General features: G+C 36.0%; 1 protein-coding gene across 1 annotated transcript; it reads right to left on the bottom strand.

Annotated features, from left to right (window-relative positions):
- Positions 1 to 454: 454 nt before the first annotated feature.
- On the bottom strand, positions 455 to 27,164 carry med17 (mediator complex subunit 17). Its single transcript, XM_028800438.2, has 13 exons — positions 27,013 to 27,164; positions 23,715 to 23,955; positions 21,520 to 21,683; positions 21,121 to 21,340; positions 20,494 to 20,630; positions 20,067 to 20,148; positions 19,118 to 19,270; positions 14,965 to 15,095; positions 12,853 to 13,037; positions 9,443 to 9,580; positions 8,673 to 8,790; positions 6,115 to 6,274; positions 455 to 1,051 (listed from the first exon to the last, which is right to left on the bottom strand). Exons 2-13 carry the CDS (start codon positions 23,947 to 23,949, stop codon positions 843 to 845), a joined length of 1,932 nt encoding a protein of 643 aa, XP_028656271.1. The 5' UTR covers positions 23,950 to 23,955; positions 27,013 to 27,164; the 3' UTR covers positions 455 to 842.

The raw sequence follows: 27,164 nt of genomic DNA, 5'->3' as shown, positions 1-27,164 counted from the left end.
GAAATGTGTTCTAACAACCCTAAAGCAGCCATGGTAGTTGGAATAGTTTGGCTAATCAGTGTACTATTATATTGTTACAGAATGATTACAATCAAGTGAATTAAATTTGTAGATGATGTGCAATTAGTTTTGGTACATTCGACATAATGGAAACATTTAAGTAATAAGAGTTGCTTAAACTGTCAACTAAAGTCAGCTAGTTTTGAAGTACAAACTACTGCACAAAATCTCTCTACTCTATTTCTGCCCAATACACTTCTAAATATCATATATCCAGATTCAGACTGACTAATCTGTTTTTTTTTTTTCCAAAAGCTATTTTACATTTTCCTGAAAAATCCAGTTTTCCCTGCGTAGAAGCATAATGCTTAGCTTTTAACAAAACACGACATCCTCAAACCTGCTTAATCCAGTTCAGTGCAGACATGCACAGCTTTCATAAATTCAAAAGGCATTAGAAGACGATGCAATTTATTTTGAACAACAGTATAAAGTAGATTTCATTCCCTCATTTACAATACTGAAAAGTAAAGAAACAAAATACAAGGATATGTAACCTGTAGATGTGATCAGGCCACACCATAATTGAAAGATATTAACATGATACATGGTTGCAGGAAAATCTGATGTTTTGTGTGTCAGTGATTTATGAAAAAAAAACAAAAAAAAAAACACTGCAAATCTCCCTGGACATTTAGCTTATTGTGTGTACTGATACAACCAAAGTGCCGAGAGATTATCAAGTCATATTTGCTTCTGTTTGTTGATGGAGTTATTACCAAACATTATGCCAAAAAGAAAATGGATTTTCATGGAGAATATTATTAAGCACTTTATTATGTTTAGGGGCAAGGCGTGAGGGCAGCCATAAGAAGTTCCATTTTGTATACAAAGTTGCGCCCCTCCATTTTGCTCCAGTGCACCTCTTTGTATGGCCCACGCAGATGATTCCACTTGTTGTCCTGAATCACGTCACTCTTTGGAAGGTCTTTGCACTGATTTCGAGGAAACTGTACCATGACTTTGCAGCCACTTTCAGGTCCATTGCGCACTATAACACAAATAAGCCAAAGTCAGACAAGTTGAAAAGTCTAAGGGTTTACTTTGCAAAGAAGGGCATTTAAAGTGACAATTAAGCAGCTAAATAATTTAAATTTTTCTCTAAATAAAATTAAAAATGCTTGTCGAAACAGCAAAACATTGTTGCTATTTCAGTGTACTTTGCAATATAACCTTAAGTTTTCTATGTTGAGTCTTCATTGCATTCATGTGTTTGTGTGGATTTCATCTGGGAATTCCAGTTTTATTTAGTAGCAAAAAAGGTATGATGTTAGAATGACTGGTCTCTTTAAATTGGCCTGGCATAAAGTTATTAAAAAATTATTATGAAGGCCATGCATTAATGTGCCCTACAATAAATTGGCATCCTCTACAGTGTTTGATCCTCCCGTGTATCTTGTAATAACATCTTTCTACCTGCAGTCATACCTTGGAACAGATATTAACACAATTCTTTTTTTCTTTTTTCTCAATGACATCACATGTGCAGAATAGAAGAACACAACATTTAAGTTTTGGAAACTTGTTAAAGTAGAAATATTTTGATTTCCACAATTTTCAATAGATAAGAAGCAAAAGGTCATAATTCAACATGCAAATCAGAATGACAGCAAATCATAAGTTACGGATGTCAGATATTAAAAAGGAAAATGGGAATGATTAGATGTAATATCAGATACAGTGGAACCTCGGGTCACGACCATAATTCGTTCCAAAACTCTGGTCGCAGCCCGATTTGGTCGTGACCCAAAGCAATTTCCCCCCATAGGATTGTATGTAAATGCAATGAATCCGTTCCGGACCATACGAGCTGAATGTAAACATTATATATATATATATATATATATATATTTTTTTTTTTTTTTTAAAGATTTTTAAGCACAAAAATAGTTAATTATACCATAGAATGCACAGTGTAATAGTAAACTAAATGGAAAAATATTGAATAACACTGAGAAAACCTTGAACAGAGAAAACTAACATTGCAGGAGTTCACGCTAATAGCCTTACGAACCGATCGCTGTAAACACTTGTTTTTTTTTTAAATGAGTTTTAAGCACAGGGAAAAAAATGAACATTTGAAAAATCCGTAATTTATACAAAAACTAACCTTGCATGAGTTGAGTTCTGGCATGAAGGAAGTGAGGAGGAACTGGGTGGAGAGGAGATTACAGTTTTGAGGTAAAGTCCCACTGCGCGATACTCGTCTGACCGAGAACAATGTACTGTACAGGGAGAGACTGAACACGTGCGTAAATCACCAGCGCGTATGAACCGGAAGGGAAACGAAATAGAGCCCAAAGAGTTCACAGCGAATGCACAGGGAGAGACTGAACACGTGTGGAAATCATCGGAGCATATGAACCGGAAGGGAAATTGGCTTGTTCATCACCTGAGTGTGTGGTCGTGAACAGATGCAAAAGTTTGGCAAACTTTTTGGTCGTAACCCGATTTGTATGTGTTCAGAGACGTTCGTGACCCAAAGTTCCACTGTACTTGTCATGGAAAATAATGTTCCATAAGGGAGAAAACAAAGGAAACTATACATTCACAACTCAATTCATCTTTAAAAGACAAAGTACTACTCATTAAAATGCCAATTCATTGATGGCAACAACAGTTATTAAAAATACAAACAGGAAGTTACTGTAAGTGATGTGCGATTATTGCAAATTTTGAGGACAGGCTAATATCCAAATTAAAAGGTCTGATGGTGTGGCATAATGTCTACCAAAATCACCCCTTCATCTCAAAAAAACAAACAAAAAAAAAACAACAATAACGTCCCCCTTCAGAAGGGTAACACTTTTCATTTTTTCTGTCAAGAAGTTGTTTGATTTTTCCTGTCTTTTGGCCTCTGGTCTAAAGTGACAGATTTATGCTTCATTGCCAGTGACAATGAATGGCAAAACGCACACAGCTTTTACACCCAGCTTCGTAACAGGGCAGTCAAACACTTCTGAATATCCTAGGGCATCATAAATGTTCACACCTCCGTTGTACTCCCAAGAGCACAGCTACAAAGCTTTCAGGTTAAAATCCATCAGTCCTCGCAAAGGAGTTCATCAGGACTTTGATGCAGTGCCAGAGTAATTGCTGAAGTTGGCTGGCCAATGCATTTTGAAGGTCAACTGCACATGTAAAAGCAGAAACAACCTAACTACAAAATAAGGGGCACACATTTTCTGTTAATTTTGTACAGTCAAGAAAATGGAAAACATATTTGGGGAAACCCTTGTATATCTGAATACAAATAACTGTTGACATAACTTAGATGAATTTAACATTACTTCTTATAATTCTAAGAGCCAAGCTTAAAAGAAGTGTAGAGGCAGACTTTTGCTGTTCTGCACCTAAAATTTGGAATACTTTATCAACTGAAATTTTGTGGAACATTTTTAAAAACTGCTAAAAACCCATTATTTTAATTTGGCTTTTTCACAACTACATTTCAGTTGTATTCCTTATAAACTATATGGATATAAAACTATCATATTCTTCATGGATTCGCATCTGTTCTAATCTCTAGTATTCTCTGATGTCTTTTGCAGTTCTTCTGTGGGGGTGATCTGCACCACCACCACCACCTGATCAAGACACCATGAAGCCCATGAAATGATGGAATGAGGGTAGGTGTTTCAGTTGTCCAGGACACCAACTTCATCATTATCACTGTCTGATCTTAATTGATTTTCTTTTCTTGTAACTTTCTCTGTCATCTTATAAACCACTTTGAGCTACATTCTTGTATGAAACTGTGCTATATAAATAAATGTTGTTATTACTTGCGCCAAATCCAAGTCCCGAATAGCAAACAATAAATATGGAAGAAAACCACAGACATGTCCACTGGTTCTGTTTCCTCAGTATAGTCAGTCTCTATATGTGCCTTCCTTCTCCTGCTCATGTTATCTGTAGAAAGTCATGTTCAATTGGAGTAGAATGTTTACAAGGGGGAACACTAAAAAGGGACAGTGGTAGATGTGAATGTGTTTTGCCTACTACGTGAATCAACTATGCTCCTTCTGTCTTGTGCATAGCATGCCCTTCAAGTTTGGATTTTGCAGGTTTGGATAGTGGTACTGTAGGGAGAAACAAATAAGGACTTCTTACACCCACAGAATAATCTTTCCATGGCCAAGGCTAATATTTAATAACAACAGGATTATCCATAAACTGGTATTACTGTCTGTGGGTTTGGGAAATTTACAAAGAATACATTTTGAGCCTTTTCCATTTTAATAAAGGTCTTAAAAATATTCAAGTTTCTGGGATGAACGGATGATCCTCTAAACACCAAAATTTAATTTGATAAGTGTTGTGTCTATTATTCTAGGCATACTCAGGTACTTGTAACGACAGTATTTCTAAAGTAGGCTTTGTTTGGTAAAGAAAGTGACTGAAGTCCAATCAGCAGAAACAAGAGCCTCTCTTAAGAACTACTGGGCAGCTCTCTTCTGTGGGCACTTTCTCACCATCTTACATCAGTGTATGTGTTTCTATAGGTTTGTGGGTCCTTCCCTTTTCAGTAACACAATCTGAAAACTTGCCTTTACAACTTTCAAAACACAAAATAAAAAGCCAAGACAGCTGAAGAATTCTAAATATCTGGTAAACATCTATGCAGAGCATATTTACCATAACTGAGTAACAAGGTCAGTAGTAGTATCTGCCATGCAAAGTTCTAGCTTTTGGTATCATTTGAGACCAAACTGCCTAAGAAGAAATCAAGAGATTGTTTCTTATCAAATTCAGCCTTAATTCCAGGAGTATAAAGAGAATATCAGCAGTCCTGTGATGTCACACTTTAAGTCAGGAAGTGACAACCATCTATGATCTGTGTTATTGTTTGACTTGACGTGCCCTTCTGTGCATACATTTCCAGAAATCAGTGACTCACGCATCACAATAGTTATAATTTATAGTAAATATCTGCAAAATTTCTTCAAACAGCTACATTACGCAAGCTAAAAATTAATAAGAACAGTGAGGTAAAGTGTGTAGGGGAGGGGTGGATGACCAAGATGCAAATATAGTTTTGTTATATATTATATCTTACAGGAGTTTTAACGATATAGATATGTAATAGAGAGATTCTTCTTGCAAAAAAGAAAAATAAATAAGCATAAATATCTACCTCTTTTAAAAGCATAGAAGTTATTTTCATTGGAAGTACCTAAGATCGTCACAGACTATTGAAATACATTACTGTGTGTGGCTGTGCAACCATCTACAGTCAAAGTAAAAAGAAGCAATGTGCTTATTTTGTTTTAACACACATTGTTGCTTTCACACAATAAAGAAACCCAAGAGCAAAAAATTAAAAAAACAGAAATCATCTGTCTGGCTTTCCTTGCTATCGCATCTGAATTAAATGTATCATTTGATGTTTTAAATGTAAAATATTTAATCACTACGATTCATATTAAAATATTAAAGGCATTTTATGCATAATCATTCCTGTGACCATCACTTGTGTTGTTTGAAATCCTCATCGATTCAGTTACACCAGTCTGCGACTCAATCTGCAAAAATCAAGCAGGTATTACTTTCTCATAAATAGTAGGGGGCAGACTGATGTGTATTCAAGAGAAAAAAAACCAATGAGTGCTCATCCAGAACAACGTACAATGTAAAAAGTGCAGGAACATATGTGTTTAGGACCTTACAAAGAGAAGAGAGTTGTGTCTGACCCGTATCTCCAGTTTGTTGCACCACAACCTAATTGAAAAAAAGGAAGTAAATTGGCCAAGATAGCAGCTGAATGTGCCATACCTGGGAAGCCTTCATAGTGGCACCAGTGCCATCAAACAGCACGTTTACTGGCTGTCAGAATGCGGCAAGCTGGCAATACTTTGGAAATGTGGAACTGTACTGGAAAGTCTGCATGGAGTTGTGCAATTTGTCATCATCTCCTGTGATCCCTAGCCAAGTAATCGGACACCCTCAAAGTGACAAGATCCAGTAATTGCAGCTGTTAAGTTTGACATCCCCCACCGACTCGAAGTCATGCAATGCGTCACTGGCTTAATATGAAGATACTCTATCTTTTACCTGAAATAGCATATTCTCCATTTGCCGAGGCCACTGTTATAGCTGATGCATTTCCGATGCTCTCCACTAGTCCTAGACCTACATGATTACTAAAGCTCAGCACATGCCATCCCATGACTTTGGCCAGTTGTTGAACAGCATGAATCTGATGCTGTGACATCTGTGAAAATAAATGTATAACAGGTTAAAAAAGACACTCAGCCACAAACCATATTTGAAGTTTTTAAATTAAATTCTCCTTCTTGAAAGCTTGTTGTGGGGGAAATTGACATATAATAAGATTATCTGCAAGGACATCCTCTCCACATGCACAAATGTACCAGGGACAAATAGACATGTTAAGTTTTTACATGTTCTTTCATCACAATTTGAAACAAAAGAAGCTGCTGTTTGAAAAATATAGCTATTCCTCATATAGCACTCACGTAAGAGGTAACATATTATTCAAACGTTAAAAAGAACTATTTTGCTTTTGCATTAGTGCTGGAATTATAAAAGAAAGAATCTGATAATAATAGACTTAAATATATTTGTTGATTTAATACAGTAAAAAATGAAAAACAGTGCCTTCAAGTGCTTTACTTGTAAAGGCAGGTACTATTCCAAATGCCTACTATTGCATAGGGATATTGTGAGATTTTCTGAGCTCTTTTGAGACCCTACCCAACTGAGTTACACGTCGAAACTTGGTTGACGCATCTGTCAAGGGTTGCTTGTCCATTGCCGAGGCAACTGCAAGTTCACAGCCTCCCTACGTAACACATTTGTCACCGGATGGTTGATGCCAGGAACATTCTAACCCGGCCACTGACCTGGCCCCGTCACTTCTTGTTTGCTGTGTCTGTGTGTACTGAAGTGGTAGCTCCCATTTGAATAAATACTGACTGTTCTTAGTTTGGTTGAATTAAAGTTGGTTTTCTTGAAGCCTCTGGACTGAGCATCTTTTCTCGGGTACAAGACAGTGACTCATGCATCACAATATTTATAATTTATAGTAAATATTTGCAAAATTTCTTCAGCTACATTTTAAAATTGTATATAAAATGTTAATTATGCAACAAAAGATTATGGGAACAGGTACTACAAACAGAATAGTTATAGAACTGAAAAGGCATAACATTAACAGTAATGTATGACATGTTAAGACTACTTGATTAAGATTGGGAAGAATCAAGACCAGTGGGATGCAACACTAAATGGTTGCCAAACTGGTAACTGCGGAATTCAGGAAGCAGGAACTACACAAGTGCTTATATATAGTCAAATCACACTCTTATTTGGTATGGAAAGATACTGAGCTGATCCTGAAGTAACTCTGTACAGTATTCCCTCGCTACTTCGCGGTTCACTTTTCGCGGATTCACGACTTTGCGGGTTTTTTAAATACTGTGGATGTCGGGCTAAGGATATGAGTAACATCTCACTATTATAAAACATTTTAACTTCACGCAAGACAAGACAGTGAGACAGGAAAATAGGTGATGTACACCTAAAAGCCTGATTGTACAGGCTTTTAAATTATTGACATGCAGAGCGACAAGCAGCACAAAGCCAGCACAAAGTCCACTTCTCCTTAGCGTTCATTCAGCTCCCCACCCCCTTGACAATGCGAAGTGGCAGGAGCGTACTGCGCCTCCGGGGAGGGGGGTTTGAGCGAACGTGCGTTCAGCCCTCACACACCCCCACTCCTCCTCCTCCTTCCGAACGCGCAGAGCGACAAGCAGGCATTTTGGCAGAAGCAGCACAAAGTCCATTTCTGCTCTGCTCAGAGTTCAACTGCCCCCCTTCACAAAGCGAGTGCAGACACATTGACGTCTGATCGCTGCGTGCAGTGTGCAGTGTTGGTCTGCGGTGTTTAAGAATGCAGAAAGTGTTTAAGAGCATAGGAAGTGTTTATAAGAGCTTGGGAAAGGTTAACAAGAGAGTGAGAAAGGTTTATAAGAGTGTGGGAAGGGTTTATAAAGCCTTAAAATATGTATAAATAATAAAATAAATATAGGTCGCTACTTCGCGGATTTTCACCTATCGCGGGGGGCTCTGGAACGTAACCCCCGCGATAGGTGAGGGATTACTGTATATCGTTATGATACATAGACAGGCATGTGACGTTTATAGAGAAAATTCTTGAAAAATAAGAATAAGTAGATTCATTTACTGTATGCTTTGCATCTGATGTTAGATGACAAAGAAATAATTTGTAAAGTAACACTGAATCAATTAGGCAGGACAGTAGCTTTAGTCACAGATCATATGCAGATGTAGAAGAGATTACTAAACAATAAGGTTAAGGTAACATAATTTTTCAACATTTCCACTCCTTTTCCCCCCCAGGAGGACATAGAGAACAGGGGTAATAGTGGAAGGGAGCAGGGACAGGTGTATTGATAACAACATGAGAGGAAAAATTACAGCAGATTAGGAAGGGAAAGACAATGACAAAAAATCAAAGATAAAATACACTCCACTGCCAAGATACAGTATGGTAGATGTACTGTTCCGTTCTTTCAAAAGTAGCACTACTTAATCCAGTTCACTTATGACTATAGAATTAAAATTACCTGTGAGAGAAGGAAGTCTTGCAGCTCCTGTTCCTGGTGAGATAAAGTTATTACCCTCCCATCTCTGTGTACAACCCGGATCTGCTCCACACCAATATTCAGCTGCAACTGAATAGACCTGGTTAAGGAATGTTTATAGGAGGTGAAAAGAATGTACAGCTATGTAAAGTTTTATTAATGCAGCATACAATTTGAAAAAATATTGTTTGGTAGGAAATATAAAAATTCAGATACAAAATTGCCTGAATAGGGCTCCTTAATTCAGTTAAAGAAATTAATGAGGCACATTTCCAAATACAAAATGATTTACTGAATAAATATATAACAAGGTTAACTGATAAATTGCAGGTAGCAAAATAAATGCAAAGTCTTTGTTAATATACACAATTTATAAAAATCAAACTGATAAAAGTGGGTGCATTCTAAAAGAATAAAACATCTCACATGCAGGTTTCAAATTTTAAAAATTACACAAGTTGGCACAGTGATTAGAACTGTTATCACTCAGCTCCAGAGTCCTGGGCCCAAATACTAACCAGACATGGCCAGTGGGAAAATGGCAAAGTCTTCTCATCCATTTGGGATGAAAGAGTGTAGACGTGTATGATTGAGCCCTGTGACTAACTGACATGATTCTATCCAGAGTTGACTAAAAAGAATCACACCCAGTGCTACTTTTTTTTGTACCAGCTCTCCATCATCATAAAATGGCAAAACCTGGAAAGGATATTCTTTGGAGAAAAATTGCAATAAACAATTAAGACACTTACTTGCAGATTTGCTCATAACCTTGTGAAGTAATCAACACTTTGACACTGGACTCATATACATCATTGATGTTTGACCAATGCGCTTGGATCTGTGGGTCGTCAATTCGGCTTGCTAAACTGTCAATGGTACGAGCGGTTCTAAAATAGGCCCAAAAAATAAATAAATTAATTTTTAAACTGAATGATACTTCTTTCTGACACCAAGTTAGGTAGATATCTAGGCTAATAAGACAGACAAAAGCTGGCTGTTGCATAAATAAATTTTATGACTCCTGAGAACTAAAACAGTATGTTTCTAGTACAGTAATAACAAGCTTATCAGAAAACAGAATAGAAGTCAGTGGCTGAGATAAAAAAAAAAAAAAAAAAAAAAAAAAAAAAATTTGGAGAAATGGATAGAAGACCAGAATGCTGGCCACACACCAAACTCTTGCAACATAAAGAGAAATCTAGTTAAAGTCTTCTGTGAAGATAATCCAAAGTAATCTTGATCTTTTACATCCAACAATGTGGAAGTATACACTGGCAAAATTAAAATTGCAACAATATGAAGGCATTACCAGATGTCTATGAATTTTTTTGCACAGAACACTTACAGAAACTATTATAAAGGAATCACATTTCAGCACATTACCTATACATTGTTCAAGTTCTAATAGTCTATACCATCTTTCTAAACAGATCATGCCAAGATGATGGACAAGAGCATTGTCTCATCATCATTCAAAAATGAAGACAGGTCAGAGCATTGTCGTGTAGCAATTCTGAGATTTTTGAATAACAAGTGTGTGGCACCAAGGGTACCTGAGGGACAGGACATACTCACAGATTTGAGAAAGAACCATCCAAAATGATAAAAGGTAGGGAAGACTGACACAAAGTTCACAGGATAACAACAACATATTAAAGTTTTGTGCCAACATTGAGTGTCATTAGATAAATTATTACTTGTTATTTGCAGAATGATAAACTGCTCACTTTAGATTCAATGTGATGCCTTTATCTGATACCCCAGCAGAGACTAGTCTGGTATTGGGCTGTGAAATTAGCCAAAAATTAAAGATGTGAATATTAATTTTAAAAATATTTGAACATAGGTTAAAGTTTCTAGGTGCTGCATGTACATTTGTACTTTATGTATGTTTTTGTTTATTATTACTATTTTTTGTGTGTTTTATTAATATTTTGTTAGTAGTGCGTCTATTTAGTATGAAGTACTAATAACTCAGGGTTGTTTTAAAATGCAAACGAAAAGTTCAGCCTTCTAACAAAATAACAACTGAAAACACATTTTTGGTCCTTGATCACAAAAAACATAAGATCAGCTGTCCATCTCTCTTTTATATATACCTGTACATCTCCGAGTCTACCTGGATAAGCTAATGTCACATTGTAATTATCTTTAAGTATTTCCTCCTCATTAAATTTATTTACTTATCAGACACTTTTAATCACAGCAACATAGAAAGGCTACAAAATGGGTTTTTGTGTTTATCAGGAAACTATTAAGAATACACAGCAAAATCTGATAAAACAAAAGATGTGTAAACTATAGTTAGTTTACAGAGCTGGTGGATGGCATATAAGAGTGTGTGGCCGTGATTTGTTTAGTTTGGCCCTTTTCCCCCCTTGACAGGTGCAGCAAAACTATAATGCAGATTTCCTTAATTCATAATTTTCATTACTGCTTTATTTAAGACATTAAAAGGCTTCTGGCTTCACACGTAAAGAAACAGTCTCTGTGTAAAATCGTGTAGTAAGGTAGCTAATTATGCATTGAAAATGTTATTCAAATTGAACATTTTCAAGGAATTATAGTAATAAATGGAAAAATTAGAAATATGTCAGTTATTTTCCATTGTCATAAATGACAAAGGAAACCAGTTGCTATGACGGAGGTTTAAAAATTAATATGAACAAGATGAGGGGCCAGAAAAGATACTTTTATAGTACTAGAGAAGTGTTTTAAAAATCTGTTCTTAGTATACCTTGTGTTCAAAAATCTGAGCAGAGGGGCAGAAAAATCTGTCCAAAACTATGTTATGAAGGGATATGTTTAAGAAGTAGATGGCAATCCTAAAGAATGTCATCAATGCCAGAAGGTCATGGTTTGACCAACTATAGCACATAACAGCAAATCCCAGGTGTCTATTATTAAGGTGCATAATGACCGTTTAACATTATATCCTCTTGATAGGCACCATTAAAATCCAGCATGGTGGCCATTTACTGCTGTAATCACTAGGAATTCCCGTCCAAATACCATAACTACTAAATGACCTGCAGAATTCCCAGACCTGAACCCAATCAAACATGCAGGAGATCATTTAGAAATGTGTACTGTAGATGTTTCAAGTCAATTTAAAATTGGAGCATTTTCTAAATCGAGTCTGTATATAAATGGAAAGGAATAAGTAAACTAATCATGAGGTTAACAAATGATTTCTTGGGGAGGATGCAGATTCCATTATTCCCCTCAACCTGTGCAAAATAATTAAGAAGAGCTTAAGGTATCAATTAAAGTAGCTCAGCTGACAGCGAATACATAATCCAGGAACAGCACAATCTTTTACAAATAAAATGCTGAAACCATGACTGCATATTGCAGTCAATGCTTCATCAAAAATCTATATAAAAATCCAATGTCTGTCTGTCTATCTGCTTTTCACAAGAGAACTACTTAATGGATTTAGTTTTTTTACTATAATTTGTTTGGACACTCCTGTTGATTGTGCAACTTCTCTCATCACACTAAGTATCAGTTCGCTTGCGGTATCCGAGAGAGAGGCTGCGGGCCGAGGGGAGGGGGAAACAGGAACTTGGGAGTCGGGAGACAGGTGGGACCCTCCTCACTCACACGCCAGCCTCTGTTCGATTCGGTCACCCTCTCGCCCCCTGTTGTAGTGTACCTTGCCTCCACTTAGCTATATATACCTGTTTGTTCAGCAGACATTATCATCTACAGATTGTTAAGGACTAGAGTTTGACGTTTTTCAGAGAGACATTCAAGCTACATGTGTTTTAGAGGTATTACTGCCACATGCTTTTCTCCCCACTCAGCGGATGCTCTCCTATCAGAGCTGAACACAATCAGATACAGTGCCATCGTTTGACGTTGGAGTGTACCTACATACTGCTTGGCCAGAATTAGATCTTTTATTGATTTTTAAAGTTTGCCCTGTTTCACTACTACGTGGGCGTAGCCACAGGGGACAACTAGTATACAATAAATGCCAATCTTACAACTAGTAACAACAAATGTCAATCTTGGATTGCATACTGTAGCTCTAAACAGAAATTAGAATGGCAAAATACACATTACCATGCAACTCCAAAATGTTCATTGAAACACTATATATACACACTACAAGTAACAAATAAAATAAGTAAACAGAAATATATCTTAATACCGGTTTCGTAGAAAGATGTGCTTTGCTTGTTTAATAATCTTCTCCAGAAGCCCTTCATTCTGTTGTAGAGAAGCAATTTCTGCCTTGTCATAAGCTAAAGGGCCAGCAAGTCGCATTCGTTTGTGACCAAATGGAGCACTAGCAGGGTGAGGCATCAATGCAGGACTAAGAGTCTGTTTGTGAAACTGTTGAAAAAATGCAGGTAGAAAAAACATTGTTCATATATCTACTTTAAGAACAAATCAACATTAGAAGGCAAGTTTGAATTAACATACAGTTTCATAAACATAACATTCTCAAATGCAGTTAATTCAATGGAGTCTGTTCAGCAGCATTCATTGTAATTTAGGAAGTAGCTTTGGATAGAGATGTCAGTCCACAGGCAAAAACGCATTCATTCACACTTACATAAGGCCACACTTTTTGGGATATGGAAGAAAAAGAAACAGTAAAGTACATAAGGGAAAACCTGCACCCGCACAGAAAAAACTGCATACTCTCATGTGGAGAATCACCCCATGCATGAAATTCAAACCCTGGAATTTGAATGCATAAGGCAACAGAGGTAACCATTCTGCCACAGTGGTACTCTTAACTTTCTAGTATCAATAGGGAAAAATACTATTTTATAAACACATTTCAATTCAGCAACGACTGCTCAAAAATAAAGAAATGTATAAACAAAAATGTAATTTTAAAATTAATTGTCCGGAAGAGAAATGTAAACTATCATTACTGCATTTATTTGTTATATAGATGGTTTTCTTTTAGCTGGGGTATTGAACTTTACTGTATAGAAACTGAAAAAGTGCATATTTTTATGTAAAAAAAAAAAAAGTACACAAAAGATATCCTCGAAAATGACTGGAAAAACACAATCCTAAAATTTACCATATTAAAAACAAAAAGAGGACAACCATTAGAAAAAAAAAGATTAGCCTCTTATCACAAAATTAAACAATTGAGGAATAAAATTACTTTTTAAATAATTAAAAAAAAATTGTCCTAATACCTGCTAGAATGGAGAATATAACTATACATATGCTTTTGTCAGACAGTTCCTGCTCTCTCAGCTCTTATAAATTTTAACGTTTTCCTCACTTTACGTTCCCAATTAAAGAAGACGTATTATGTCCAAATCTTATTGAAGAATTCCATCACAAAGGGTTATCAACAGAAAAAATGAGTACACAGGCAAACCTAGCACCGAGAAATGATGAAGTGAAACGAATTAATGTCAAAAGGTTACACAGTAAATTCGTTAAATACGTATCACTAGACTATGCTGAAGCAGTTGGTGGTGATCGTGCGGAACATCAAAACATCAACTTATAATATCCTGAAGAATATCTACAACCGTTAAAACCATCCTTTCTGCAGAAATTTGTGCAGTGGAAGACCGAAGGATGTATCCAAGAAAAGTAATGTAGTAAATCTTCCGTGGATAACATTAGACAACAAAGGAGATCTCAATATTCCATTTGTAGTAAAACATTAACAGTTTCCAGTTAGAATAGCTTTTGCAAAGACAATTAACAAATCTCAGAGCCAAACATTCAAAAAAAGTCGTTTTATTTAATAGAGAGAAAGAAATGAAATTCAGTCATGGGCAGTTATACGTGGTGCTGTCACGATGAAAGTCCAAACACAGAATCAAAATTCAATGTGATATTGACAAAAATTTTATTCAAAAATTGTTTTTACTGAAATTTTACAGTAAAAGTGTAAGTTTTAAAAGTATTTGTGTGTTAATTTCAAAGCCGAACAGAACGAAATCGTATTACTCAATAAATAACTCTAATGCAACATGAAACATAATTTACTTTTAAATTATTACTTTTTACTCTTTTTAAAATATGGCTAATTACTTACTGTAATGTAAAAAAGTTAGTTCTATTATGCATATGTAACAATTCCCATGAAAATAAAAATCTATTTAAATTGTACATCCTTATCCTCATACACAAGCGGCAAAACCACAAAGAGGCTACCGTATAGCGCAGGCCCAGGGGTTGGTGAGCAAAGTGAGCAGGAAGCAAAGCCCCCTAGTACTTTACAAAAAAAAAGTTTTTTTTTTAAACAATCACAAAAGGTAATCCAATTTAAACTCACCCCCCTTATCAGCTGATGCAGATTGTGCTCAAGAACATAGAGATGATCATCTGGTCGTGTCTTTTCTGGGGATGACTTACTATTTTTCTTATCTCCAGTTGAATGGCAGAGAGATATAGATAGTTGAAGACCTAATGAGACACAATATATATATGATTCCATTCTTTATTTTAGGTAAAGTAAGTTAAGTAAATAAATAAATATACACACACACTTTGCTCTGAACACACACTGAAATGACTATAAAGCAAGAAAAATTCAAAAGAAAGAAAAGATTAGTTCTGCCTTGGCTCACAGTCACAGTGAGGCATTACACAGACATATTTCTGTTAGTATAAAGAACCCCTGTAGTGTTTCGTGACACACTTCTACTGAATAATTTGTTGGCTAAAAGTACTCAGTGTTACCATGTCACAGAGAAGATGTGCAGCATTGTTCATAATGGCACTGAATTTTGTTTTAATTAGTCTGTTGATCCGGTAAGACTCTTGAACGTATGTTACCAGCTAAACATACCACAGCATAGAAAGTCACTCTTGGCTATCACATAGTTTTTGAAGATGTAAAGAGTATCACTTCCCACATTAAAAAAAGACTGTTCTGCCCTTCCTTATATAGTTCCTCTGTGTTCCTAGACCAGTTCAACCTGTCATTAATGTGGACCCCCAAGTACTTAGAGCACCACCACTACATCCAGGCTCTTTGGACCAGGGGAGGTCAATAACCAGTTCCTTGGTTTTGCCAATGTTAAGATGCAGATAATTCTCTTTGCACCAAGAAACAAACTTTTCCACCTGACTCCTATACTGTCTCATCCCCTTAATAAATACCTCCTATTAGTCCAGAATCATCTGAGAATTTCTGCAAGTGACATGACCCGGTGTTGAATTTATAGTCTGAGGTGTACAGAGTGTAGAAAAATGGAAACAGGACTGTTCATTGTGGAGCTCAAGTGTAACTCACATACTTATCAGAAACATAGTCCTTGACTTTCACAAACTGCGGTCTGTCAGACAGACAGTCCATTATCCAGGACACCATAGGCTCATCCACCTACATATCTCCAAGTCTACTCCTTAAGAGGAATGGCTGGATGGTACTGAAGGTGCTAGTCAATTCAAAAAACATAATCTGCACAGTGCTGCCAGCTTTGCCCAGGTGAAAATAAGCCTTGTGGATCATATTGATAATTGCATCCTCCACTCCAATCTTTGTCCGATAGGCAAACTGCAGTGGTTCCAGGTGGACTACCACTCATAGTCCAGGATCAGCCTCTCAAAGATCTTCACTGGTCTGTAGTCATTAGGTGAAGAGATGCCTGCCTGCCTTCTTTTGAGCAGGCATGATGAGGGATGTTTTCCAGAGCCGTGGCACTTTCTGAAGCCTTAGTGACAGACAGAACAAGTGCCAGAGAACACCACAAAGTTGGTGAGCACAAACCTTAAGAACTCGAGGACTGACTCCATCTGGTCCCGCAGTTTCTCCTGTGTATAGCTTCCTCTTGTTCCCTTACTTGGTCTTCCACACTGATGGTACGAGATGGACTTGTCACTAGCCATACCAGTTGATGTGGTAGGAGCTGTTCAAAAAGTAGGGATGGTGTGGGGAGACTGGTTATTGGAAGAAAGTGGAAGTGGGATTGAAAATCTATTAAAAAAATGGTTCAAGGCAATAGTTCTGTCCACATCCCCTTCTAGCACCTGCCCCCGGATTGCTAGAGTCCCGTAATTATACACAATCCATTCCAGAAATCCTTCATGTTATTCTGAGCGAGGTTGTTTTCATTGTAAATCTTTAAGTTTCCTTTCCTTCACTCATCTTTTTCTTTAACACATGCTGTACGTCCTTCACAGCCTCTTTGTTACCAGATTTGAATTGTCTCTTTTTCTCATGCAGGAGACCTTTTAATTTCTCAGTAATCTAGAGCTTGTGGTTTAGTAAGCAACACAATGTCTTTGTGGGTACAACTGTGTAAACACATAAGTTAATACATAATAAGATGAATCAAGTGGTGATCAGTTCTGCCTAAAAGAGCAAGTAAATTACACTTAAAGGCATCTTTAACATTTAAATACAGCAGGTCCACATTGTTATTTCCTCAAGTGGAACAAGTCACAAATTGATAGAAATTTCAAATCATTTATTCCGAAGTCACCACATATTATATAACTGTAGGATTGGAATGAGGCAACATTAAAGTGGTGGTGCCAGAATGAATCTTTTCTGTTGCTAGGTCCCCTTTAGGGTAGGGAGGAATATAAAAATTAATAAGAACGATGTAATTTATCTCCCTAGGTAAATAACGTGGACAAATTCCAATAGCCAGAATTTCAATGTCTGAATTACAAACTGTAGTTTAATTGTATTATGTTACTCAATCAGGAAGGAAAACTAAAAATTTTCAAAGAAATAAAAAGCTACAAGGTTTAATTTAGAATTAATTTAAAGTATATAATCTTTTTTTGGGCAAGGCTATAATAATCATGAATAAAATATTTGAGGAAAGAAGGGGGATAAATCAATAACCTAAAACTAGATAGATGTAGTAAACAATATAAGATAAAGCACTCTCTTTTCCACTATAGTTTCGAAACTCACTAAAGCCACCTGAGGGTTGTGGAAAGTCTGGAGTCTATTTTGGCTGCAAAACACCTTGAATAGAAGGCCAAGTCCATCACAGGACACACCCATTTACAAAAAGTGAATTCAGATTCGTTAGTCATTCGAGCATGCAGGTGTCTGGGAAGTGGCAGGAAACCTAACAGCCTGAATAAAACCACCAAATAGCCCAGGATTACTAACCTGTGAAGCAGCCCATCATCCATCATCCACTGCTTTTTTTTTTTTTTTTTTTTAAAAAAAAAAAAAAAAAAGAAAGAGCCTTTTACACTATCACAGATGATCAGCTTTCTGACCAACTTGTTTCTCACTATCTTTTGGATAACAAGTAATTTGATTTAAATATCAATTTTTAAGCTGTAGTATTTTACTAATGGATGTCACTATAGCAAGTAGTGAAGAGATTAAGAAAAACCGTTTTTGACAATTCCAAACCCCATCTACCAGTATGTTTTGTGCTAAACGCATTTCCTTTCTTGTACCCAAGAGGGTATTTTTGTACTCTAGATATGCTTTTACATCTTAGGACATAAAAACAAGCTACTAGGTGATCACTGATTTTAAGAAGATCAATCACAGATTTTCATTCAAATTATCGCATACAAAGGAGTTGAAAAAAATTGCTGATTTGAGTATACTATGGAAATAAAAAGGTAAGTTTATAGAGAACCAGTTATCTGTGAAGAACCCTTTTTTTTTTTCTTTATTTCACCTTATGCAATTTCTTGTATTAGGAATTTGTTAGTTTTCTCATACCCCTTGGGGTCAGAGCGCAGGGTCAGCCATTGTACAGCGCCCCTGGAGCAATTACAGGTTAAGGGTCTTGCTGAAGGGCCCAGCAGAGTAGGATCTCTTTTGGCAGTGATGGGGATTCGAACCGGCAACCTTCTGGATACCAGCACAGATTCTTAGCCTCAGAGCCACCACTCCACCCATGGTATTTATCCTTACGGTATGTTTTTATAAAACATACTGAACATATTGATCCTAACATCTTTGCCTAGGTTGTTGTGTCATGAAATAAAAAAAATAAATAAAACAAGAAGGCTAAAACTTTTTACCCAGAAACAAAATTATCCTTTAAAATGGTATATGCTTCATCATGAATGAAGAAATTAAATATTGTAACAATTAATGTTACAATTATTTGACAAAGACCTGTATAGCATTAACAAAAAACAAAGTCTGATTAAATACTGTATAATAAACAAAAACAACAAAAGCAAATCTTGACAGGTGACTGGCATGGTGGGTTGCAATGCCATTACATAGATTCAGTATTTAGAGTTGAAATCCCATGGCTATTTTGCGTGGAGTTTGCATACCCTTCCATGTCTGTGTGGGCTTTCCTCCCATATCTAAAAACACATTCTGATTAGATTAACTGGTGAATCCTAACTGACTCAAATCAGTATAAGTGTGGGTGTGGATTCAGGGTTGTTTCCTAACTTGTGCACAAGATTAAAAGAATATCTAAATGTTTTTTTCACTTAATTATTGTTTCTATATTGATAAAACATTCAGAATAGGTCACCTGGGAAGGGCTGCGAAATGATCTGATTCTTAACAACTATGTGAGGAATCTGAGATTTGATCTGGACTGCTTCACGGGACAACTGTGCAAAGATTTCTTTGCAGAGGAGAACATTTTGAGCGGTCTCTAGCTTCACATGCCAGGGCTGTGCTCCTGCAAAAGGAGGAAAAGGAAAAAAATGTGACAGATAAATAGGAAGGAAGAAACAAACAAAATGTAATTACTTGAATAAAGTTAGTACTAATCTATAATCTTTTATCAGAAACAGCGGCTTGCAAAAGCTGGTAATACACAAGATATAAGTTGCATAAGGCAATAACTTTTTCTACCAATTATATGGCCATGTTTTTACTAGTATCGCATATTCCAAAATTAATGATTTTATTTCCTTTAAGAATACTAATGATTCAATACACTATGCATCATAAGCAGAAAATTAAAGGACAGCCAAGTGGTTACTGCTAATTAAATAAAGCAAACCCCTGGAGATTTGTGATAATAGGAGTATATTGTGTGTGTGAGCAATCTGGATGGATAATGTAGGCTTTACTGCAAAGGCAGTGGCTTGGAGACTTCATTTTGGGAATTTGTTTTTAATAAACAGTATTTAATTTCCTTGATCATTGAAAATAAAAAAAAAAATGCAATATAAAAGGTAGCCTACTACAAATTAACTATGGTTCCTTAAGGTATGCAGCTACACAACAAACAGAAATATGCATTTCCGAATGATGTCTCTGGTTTGATAATACATGTTTAGGACCCATATTCTGTAAAGATTCACAAGAATACTGTATCTTGGCACTTTCAAAAGTTTGCTGTCACAAGTCATTAAAAAAATACATATTAACAAATACACCTATTAGGTACTTAAAACCTTTAATTTCTTTGAAAACCTTTAACCTACTTTCTGTGACATAAAATAATTAAGTAAACTTGAAAATTATACCTATTTTGATTTTAGCCTGTTTTTTGAAAAGATTAACAGTGCCAAGATCCCCAATGTCAGGGGCCTGTTTTTGGATAGAAACCTACAAAAGTAAAAAAGAGGAATTAGTTTGGATAGTAAGAAGTAAATCATAATTAAATAAACAATATAATCAGAGATATAAAAAGAAAGAAAAAAAAAAAAAAAAAAAAAAGATATCCACAGAAATTATTTGATCCTTTTAAAAAAAATACACGTACTCTAAATCAAGTACATCTGTAACACTAGCTACATTCATAGTTAAATTATAACTATTAATAAAAGGATGTCATTTAAGAACAGTACTATACCAATGTTTCATAGCTGATAAAACTTAAATATCTATAAATCAAATTCTTTCATAATCCAGCAGTATTCCGATTACAGTGCGTCTCCAGTCAATGACTACCTTGATATAAGCTGATCCCTCAAGATCACTAGGGATCTGGACATCAAGAGGGCAGTAGTCTTCTGGGATCTTCTTGTCAAGATCAATATCTGTGTTTTTAATAACTTCAAAAGTGCCATGATGAGGGAATAATGATCCTGTTTGGGAAAACAAAAGTATCATAATAAATATCCACACTTTCAAAATAAGCAGATTGCTAAATAATAATTCTATAGAAAATACCATCAAGATAGTACACTGTCATGCAACAAACCAAAAATATACTGTATGTCTTATTTAACAGACAAGAGAAGACCCATCTAAGAGGTGTGAGCAGAACGTTGCTGAACTCTGGCCGTGATGAACAGAAACTAAGTTCCTGAATTCTGGTCTAGAAAAAGGTGGAAAGGGATAAATCATTCTAATAAAAGAGAAAGGATGACTGTCCTGCTATCTAAAGTAGCACAGTGTAACAAAAGGGCTCACACTCGGTTGGTATACCTCAGGCCATTGAATAGGGTCAATGGTCTCATAGGGCTACCACTGGGGGACAAAAATTTCACCTGTACTCTTCACCATACTCCCCAAGCACTCTTGATCAAATGTACCATATAAAAACATAAAGGATGAGAAAAATATAATGTGCACCTGCACTTCTGTAGCTTAGATCTCCAAGGATTTTATCTCCAAGTTTTCTTAGTTTCCATTGTGACCGCAATCGAAGAAGCTCTGAGTTGAAATCTCGCTGTCTTCTGTTTTCCTGATTTTCTGCAACAAACTTTGTCAATTTTTCTGCCCCCTTCAAAAGTATCTGAGCAGCAGTTGCCAGTGATTTCTTCTTACTAATGAGTTGTAATACCTGAGGAGTCTACGATTTCAACACAAATGCAAACAACAATTAGCAAAGCAGCTTAGAATAAAAGATGGCAACAAATACTTCACACTAACTGCTTAAAAAATGTACATTTTAATGTGGTATCTGAAACCTGATTCTAAAGTTAAAAAGGAATAAGACTTTTTTTTTTTGCTCAGACTTAAATAATCTACCTTGACTGCTATGTTTTCTTGTGATACAGGATCCAATGTCATGTATTTTTTCTCTTTTGCAACACTGAGGACATCGTAGAGGACACACATCTCTGTCAAGGCACTTCTCAAATTATTTCTCACAGAATCCCAGGGCCAGAGGGAAGGTTGAAACTTGACTGTGGCTGAAGGGGAGGGAAAAAAATGTCAAGTTTGAATGTACACTAAATTAAAAAAAGAAATGGTGGGAGAAGTTTAGCATGAAAAGTATTTCTTTTTTATATCTATTACAGTATACTACACTGATTCCTACTTATAAGCATTCCTTGACAAACAATTTAACTCAGTGCCTGCAAAAATAGATATATTGTATAGTTACCAAATGGTATAAACTGTATACCATTGACACATGCATGTTACATGTAATTGTATAACAGCTCCATCTATATGGCCAAGCATTTGGTCATTCAGACTTGCTCATTTATGGTTTACTGAGAATAAAATAAACATGTACATAGTGTCTCAGCAAAGCAAACGATGCACACATCTTTGTCAGCTTCTCTGTAAATTAGCAATAAAAACACTACAGCTGTTACAGCACACGCATGGGGAAAGAAACACACAGTGTTGTTCTCACCTGCAACCAGATTTTACTGCACAACAATTGTGTGCACTGCTATGTGGTTATCCAAAATATGTGACATGCAATTGTCAATCAAGCATAATCGTCAGAAATGTCCACCATGACTTTTTGTACAGTATTTGTTTCATTGACTTATGGGCATCATTTTGGTAGCAATAAGCATATCAGCTAGTCTTGCATGAAGGCTCTAAGTGAATTTCCTCAAAATGCTAACCTCCTCTGTGCTCAGCATTTGTACGAGAAGTATCAAAGGTCATATCTTAAGGGAACGTCTGTGAAAATGGATGTGTATAAAACAGTGGCAAATTCATGTCCAGTGACCTCAGTCTTTAAACCTATTGACTGTACAATAGGTAAATGGGTACAGAGAAGAATAAGGTAGCATCATAAAGATACAAAAAAATATATATGTATTGTGTAAAAGAACAAAATATTTTGTGCCATGCTTTTAATACACCTATTATATGAGGTAAAAATCACTTTTCCTGAAAGCAAATGGCACTTCAGTTTAGTCTGGTTTGTTACCAAATGTTGGGATTGTGGCCAGAAGAAAATATTCTGAAAATAGGTAGTATCACATACTAAAAACAATCTTAGTTTAGGTAGATCTTATGATCTAAGAAGCAAGACTGTACAAACATAAAATGTTCAGGAGGTACAAAAAAATAAATCAAGAGACAACTATCCATTTATTTACAATCAGAACATACATTTAAAGTGTTTTGAAAATAGTATTAACTTCTAAAAAGGTACACCGTAAACATTTATAGTTTAACATAGCCCCCTATAGCCACTAGATTTCAAAATCCTCATTGCACGGAGTATTTTTTAAAAAAAAAAAAAAAAGAGAGAGAGAGAGTCCAAAATCTTTTGCTTTGAGTCTTGGGAATCTAATTCTGCAAACTGAAAGGATGACAGCTGTCAGTCAGAACTGACATGGCCTTCTTTATGACCTACTTGTGAATGTGATACAATTCAGTTAGAGAGAACAATAAGTTTACTGGAAATATTGACAATTTTGTGAAGACATTTTTTTCTCTAAATACCAAGATATTGAAACCAGTATATAAATGCAAAAACGTCAACAATTTGGTCTTTAGTCTTCAGCTTTACATTACTGATTTCACATTTCTGTAATTATTTATGATTAGTTACGGATAGTACTTCCATGACAAATATAACCTGGATTAAAGCATCCTCACAGAATGAGACATAACTGTTATAATGTAAGTCAATTCATTAATATCTGCAGATGAATATTTAAAGTTGGAGCCACCAGTGCATACAGGTACTTAACAAATTAAACATTCTCAAACCCACTTATATATATTTATTATTAAAAACTTCATAGGAGATATGGGCTGAATAAGAGCTGTATCTGGAGACACAAAAACAACGCGTAGTTAGTAATGATAATGCATTAGAGAATTTACCTAGAAAGAATCGACAAAATCCAAGTTTTTTTCCTAAGAATACACAAAGGTAACTAGCAACTCTTCCTGCAGTTACCTTGAAAGGAAATACAAAAAAATAATTTTAATTTTTACATCTAAATTAATGTAATCTTGCTTACTTTCATCTTCATCCTGGTCTCGCTTCCCCCATTCTTTTTCCCTGACTTCTCCTTCTTCCTCCTCTTCCTCTGACCCAGATCCTTGTCCAAAATCAATGCGCTGTGCAAGCTTGGCAAGATTTTGGGACATTGACAGAGGCTGAACGTACATTTCTGTGCCATCCAGGGCCACCTCCTGAACCTGCTTTTCGCATGCAGATTCGATACTAATGCGCACAGCTGGACCTCCAGACATCTTTCCCTAAATAAAAGGAAAAAAAACAGTTATTATTTTTTGCTAATGCTTATTTTAAATTAGTTTAAGGAGGTTAAAGTGCAATAGGAGAAACATTTGCAAAAATATGCCACATTCTCTAGCTAAACTGATTGAACATTAGAATGTTCTTTAAATCAAAGTGAAGAAAATGTAGAATAATGTGAATTCATGTTTTTAAAGCTATGCTAATACACAATGTTTTCCAGTTAAGTGGATTATTACATTTACATTGGGATGAGAAAAACACCTAAGAACTGTTACACTGGAATGTCACTTTTTGAATAAGTCAGCCATCCTGCATGCTTAAACCTTTTAACCCTTCTATGCAAAATATGGAACAATTCCCTATGCAATTACATTCAAAAACATAATGATACAAATCACCAACAATCTGTCTTTTTCTGCATTCACTGTCACTCTTTGTAAATACTTACATGTGGTCACCAATAAGTAGCTAACTTCAGCCTTTTGTCTATGATAAAATATCAAGAATGACTGCTTCATAATAGATCGGAATAAAGCTATTAATATAGTAAAAGTGAAATTTTAAAAGTCATGCTGTATATAACACGTTCTGAAATTCACTTAAACCAAATAAATGGCCACTGAGTATTAAGGCCTATTTCAACAGCACCTAGCAATGGAAGAAAGTTGGACACAGCCCTGGATAGGATGCCGATCCATCACAGAGCCCATTCACGCATACACTTGCACAGGACCAATCTGCAATCCCTAATCAATTTAAAAAGCAGGACATTTCTGGGGATGTGAAAGGTAATGCAGAGTACCTACACAGACACAAAGAATGTGCACATTCCACATGGAAAACAACCAGAAGAATCTGTGAGGCAGTTGTGATATACACTTCCCCAGTGTTGCCTGTCACTACTATACAGTTTAGGACATTAAAAACTGCACAGAACCCTTATGGGAGTTACTAGCATGTGAGAAAGAAAGCATTAACTAATGCTCCATCATACTGCCCAAATAGCAAATGATTTCAAATCATATTTTGTAATGAAATAAGGAACTACCAATATCTAAACGCAAAATTAATAAAATAATGAATACAGCAATTGCTGAAAGATAAAATCTATTGGGACTCAAAAAGGATCAAATCAAGAAGATTACTGGAAAAAAATAAGAATTACCCAAAAGAACACAAGTATACCATAAAGTCCATATTTAAAATTTTAACACGTATTTTGTTATAGATGCAAGAGAATTCGAGGAAAATGACATCTTTTAATAATAATAATACATTTTGTTTATTTGTAGGCGCCTTCCTAAACACTCAAGGACACCGAACAATAGATAAAACTGTTCAATTAGCAGACAAAAGGTGGCATTTTGCTTGACTTCTCATTACGTATTTTTGTTGAAAAGAAAGCAAAATATAAAAATTCTAAAATCTTAGACATATAAAAATGTAACTGTAACCTATAAGACAATTAACATGTGTTGTGGGAAAAATAACGCAATTACTGAATACCTTTTAGTAAACATTCAGAACGGGTTCAGACATTTTATCAAAACAAAGAAAGTTGAAAAAGTAATGACTGAAGCAAAGTAATTTACCTTGATTTGCATAACGATTTTGATGAGGTAGGCTCACAAATCGCTCAAACTTTAAAAAGATTGGTCCATACGATTCTCCGTACGCAAACAGTTACAATTTACAGATGTCTTTCAAATAATAACATGCTCTGCTCTAGTGTACTACAACACACTGTGTATATAGTCCAACGGATTTTTGACTTGCAGACAGGCTAAGAATGAGATAGCAGTTTCGAGCGTTCATATTTACTACTAACATAGGATCGGAGAAAGGGAAGCCCGCTTTCAGCTTCCATTGTTCAGAGTTTGTACCGGTTTTTCGGAAGCCGAATCCTCTTAGAGTATAGAGCTTTCGCATTTCCTGACATAACGTCGATAACAATTGGGAACGACAGGGCTAAAATATGCCCTGCTTGATCTTCGGGGAACGGGAAAAAATATCCCAGCGGTAGGGGGAAACTGTACTATAACAGACCTAGAATTCATGGCAATTGAAGGCTTAGTGCAAAAGCCTATATTGTTTCGTCTTTTTCTACTTCTTCTTCTTGCTGCTCCCGTTAGGGGTTGCCACAGCGAATCGTCTTTATCCATATCTTTCTGTCCTCTGCATCTTGTTCTGTTACACCCATCACCAGCATGTCCTCACTCACCACATCCATAAACCTCCTCTTAGGCCTTCCTCTTTTCCTCTTACCTGGCAGCTCTATCCTCAACATCCTTCTCCCAATATACTCCGCATCTCTCCTCTGCACATGTCCAAACCAATGCAATCTCGCCTCTCTGACTTTGTCTCCAAACTGTCCAGCCTGAGCTGACCTTCTAATGTACTCATTTCTAATCCTTTCCATCCTCGTCACACCCAATGCAAATATTAGCATCTTTAGCTCTGCTACCTCCAGGTCTGTCTCCTGCTTTCTGGTCAGTGCAACCGTCTCCAACCCATATAACAATGCTGGTCTCATTACCGTCCTATAGACCGCTGGACTGCTATTTTTTTCCTAATTTAAATCGATTAGTGCCCAACGTTATTAGATAGATAGATAGATAGATAGATAGATAGATAGATAGATAGATAGATAGATAGACTTATTAATCCCAAGGGGAAATTCACATACTCCAGCAGCAGCATTACTGATTAAGAACAGATTAATGGTGACCAAAACACTCCCGGACGTATAAAATAATGTGAAACAATACAGTTATTAGTAAGGATATTAAACGAAAGTATTTTACTAGACTGTGGGCATCCAGGTTAACGAAGCATACAATAATACAAAAATACCAAATACTGCTCAAAGCAGCTAGAGACTGTTAAGCAGTTTATCATTGACACACTAAGAGAAATCACGTTAATTCTACGACTTTTTGTAGGCGCGATCATATCCATTTTCTTTATTTTACATTCTGAAAAATGCCTGATCAATACTACGAATTACATTATTTATCGTTTCTTTATTACCATATATGAATAAACTGTTTACTCACAACAACTCTCCAACCAGACGAGACAAGAAAATCAAAACTCTCGCGAGACAGATAGTCTATCTCGCGCGTTCTTGTATGAGCTACAGTATTCCAATTTCGAGCAAACAATTAATTCATGAAACTTTATTTTCATTGCTTCTGTCGGCTATGGT

This window comes from Erpetoichthys calabaricus, chromosome 4, assembly GCF_900747795.2.
Source record: "Erpetoichthys calabaricus chromosome 4, fErpCal1.3, whole genome shotgun sequence".
NCBI classification, from domain to species: Eukaryota; Metazoa; Chordata; class Cladistia; order Polypteriformes; family Polypteridae; genus Erpetoichthys; species Erpetoichthys calabaricus.
Note: the sequence above shows the minus strand (reverse complement) of the source record. Positions and strands in the feature narration are given on the sequence as shown.

Coding starts and splice junctions, on each gene's coding strand:
- med17 (XM_028800438.2), bottom strand. CDS start 23,949: ATGTCTGGAGGTCCAGCTGTGCGCATTAGTATCGAATCTGCATGCGAA. Junction 20,149..20,493: donor AGGGATCAGCTTATATCAAG/GTAGTCATTGAC, acceptor TTACTTTTGTAG/GTTTCTATCCAAAAACAGGC. Junction 13,038..14,964: donor TGCATCAGCTGATAAGGGGG/GTGAGTTTAAAT, acceptor TTTTTTCAACAG/TTTCACAAACAGACTCTTAG.